Below are 2,484 nucleotides of genomic sequence, written 5' to 3' on the forward strand. Positions count from 1 at the left end.
TGTGTGTGTGTGTGTGTGTGTGTGTGTGTGTGTGTGTGTGTGTGTGTGAAAATACCAGACAGGCCAGCCATGGTGGCAGCAATAGTCAAAGCTGTAATGACAGAATAATTATGATTGATGTGAGAACAGAAAGTTAGCACGCACTTGGCTGTAATATCCCAGTTAGTTGACTGCTTTTTGTTCCCTTGGCTGCCGTACAAGTTATTTCAGCAAGGCACAGATAGGAAATCAGAGCGCTTACTTTAATCTGCTAATAATGACCAATAAAACGATGGATGCTCTGCTCTATGATTGTTTTTAGACTCTAAGCAACAATTTGAAACTTTTCATGTGAATTATGTTTCTCAGCTGAACAGATCTTTGGCTTAGACTTTAGATCCTTTTATCATGATGCCTTACAATACGCTCCATAATTACTGTCAGACAGTATTTCCCAAACTGTAACTTATTCTGTTTTTGCTTTTGTGTTTGATTTAATTTACTTATGTTGATCGACAGATAGTTTCTAGTAACAGCATCCAGATTCTTGACATGAGAAAAACCTTGAGACTACTGAAGGCAGCCACAGTAGACGCAGGCAGATACAGCTGTAAAGCCATCAACATTGCTGGCAGCACAGAAAAAGACTTCTTTCTGGATGTACTTGGTGAGTAAGGGCAGTGAGTACAGTAGTTTTCAATGGCAGAGGTTCTTTCTTTTTTTTGCAGCCAAGGATTCCTAAGAAGATAGAGATAGAGAACGTACGGGGGACCCCCTCATGTATGTCCCTTGGAATGATTTGATGTAGCCTATTTTTTTAATTTCTATAGATTTAAAAATCACAATAGTATTTGTTGAACCAAAAAGCATTTTGTAAAAACAAAAAACAACAATAATTTAACTCAATTTAAATAAAAATACAATTATGGACCCCTTAGCAGAGTGCCACGGACCCCTAGGGGGCCCAGGATCCCACTTTGAGAATTACTGGTTTATGGATACTCTAAAGAAAGGACATATAGAGCTTGAAATCAATTCCACATCAGTGGAAAACCTTTTAAAACATTTTAATACATAAACACAGCCACATGAGAAAGACTCTAAACTTCTTGGGCTTTCTCATTTAATCAGATTTTAGAAGAGTCAGCTAATATGCACTGTTTCTTTGTGTCCCAGTTCCACCAACCATTGTAGAGTCAGGCTCTCCTCTAGATGTTTCAGCCATTGTCAAACAGGAGATAAGTCTGGAGTGCAAGGTGCAAGGAGTGCCTTTTCCCATAATCCAGTGGTACAAGGACAGAAAGTAAGTGCCTTCCAATATTAGAGTATTTACTATTAGGGTAAAAATAATCAATCTAATTTAAAAATTGAGTTAAACTTCTGTTTTTAGGCTGGTGTTTCTTGGTGATCCTAACGTAGAGGTCATCCACAAGGGTCAGGTTTTGAGGATAAAAAGTGTCCGTCTTGGGGACAAGGCACGCTACCAGTGTAATGTCATGAATACAGCTGGCAAACAGTCAAAGGACTTCAACCTCAGTGTATATGGTGAGTGTGGATTTTGACAGATCCTAGCCAGTCAGGGACTACGTACAAAGCTTACTCTTTACATGGTAAACTAACATGACTAAAAATAGCTAAATTATGGATGTCAGATTCGTAATTTGTGTGCCATTGTTTCAGTGCCCCCCTCCATCAAAGGTGGTAACATAACCACAGAGGTCACAGCCCTGCTCGACACAGTGGTAACACTGGAGTGTGAGGCACGCGGAGTGCCCCTTCCTAGCATCACCTGGTACCGAAATGGAGAGGCCATTCTGTCCAACCGTCAAGTTCAGTACGTCGAGCGAGGCCACTACTTGAAGATCCCTCGGGCGCAGGCTTCCGATGCCGGCCAGTACGCCTGCAAGGTGACCAGTGTGGCCGGAAGTGCTGAGAAGAGCTATGAACTGGACGTGTACTGTAAGAGCCTGACATCTGACACCTGATCATATATAGACATTTTGCTTTTTTTTACCGTTCTGTATTTTAGCTTGATACAAATGCTTTTAGAAATTCAGAGCACATTTTCACATTAAATCAGGTTTTTGAACGGAGGAACTTATGGAACTTAAGTTTCCTTTGTCTCTGCATTTGCAATCCTTCTCATATGTTTGGTAATCTGAATCTTATTATTGTATTAATCAGAGCTTTAAGGCATTTGGTTTTCACTCACACAGCATGAAGACTTTTGCATCAGACAGGAATAATTTCAAACAGCTGTGGATAGTCAGCAATTTATTTATTATAAATAAATTATTATAAATATATTATTCTAAAAATAAAATCCTTGAAGAGCATTAAAATGGATACAGAATGGAGGACTTGATGCATAAAGCAATTTTACATGTTGTTGGCTGATGAACGCCTTGTGTGTGAAACGTTAATAAGATATCAGTTAAGCAGAAAAGTCCTAAAAGCTTTAACTCTCCTTTTGTTTGGTTTGTTTTTTAATGCATCCCCCCCCCC

The 2,484-nt window shown here is 39.4% G+C and overlaps 1 protein-coding gene across 2 annotated transcripts in view; it reads left to right on the forward strand.

Annotated features, from left to right (window-relative positions):
• The window catches only part of hmcn1 (hemicentin 1), an 83,702-nt gene that overhangs the window by 46,230 nt on the left and 34,988 nt on the right, over window positions 1–2,484 (forward strand). For both annotated transcript variants that reach the window (XM_032524875.1, XM_032524874.1), the window contains exons 28-31: window positions 503–646; window positions 1,156–1,282; window positions 1,370–1,524; window positions 1,660–1,938. In XM_032524875.1, coding sequence (XP_032380766.1) covers window positions 503–646; window positions 1,156–1,282; window positions 1,370–1,524; window positions 1,660–1,938 — 705 coding nt within the window. The remainder of the gene's footprint in view (window positions 1–502; window positions 647–1,155; window positions 1,283–1,369; window positions 1,525–1,659; window positions 1,939–2,484) is intronic.

Source organism: Etheostoma spectabile, chromosome 9, assembly GCF_008692095.1.
Source record: "Etheostoma spectabile isolate EspeVRDwgs_2016 chromosome 9, UIUC_Espe_1.0, whole genome shotgun sequence".
Lineage (NCBI taxonomy): Eukaryota > Metazoa > Chordata > Actinopteri > Perciformes > Percidae > Etheostoma > Etheostoma spectabile.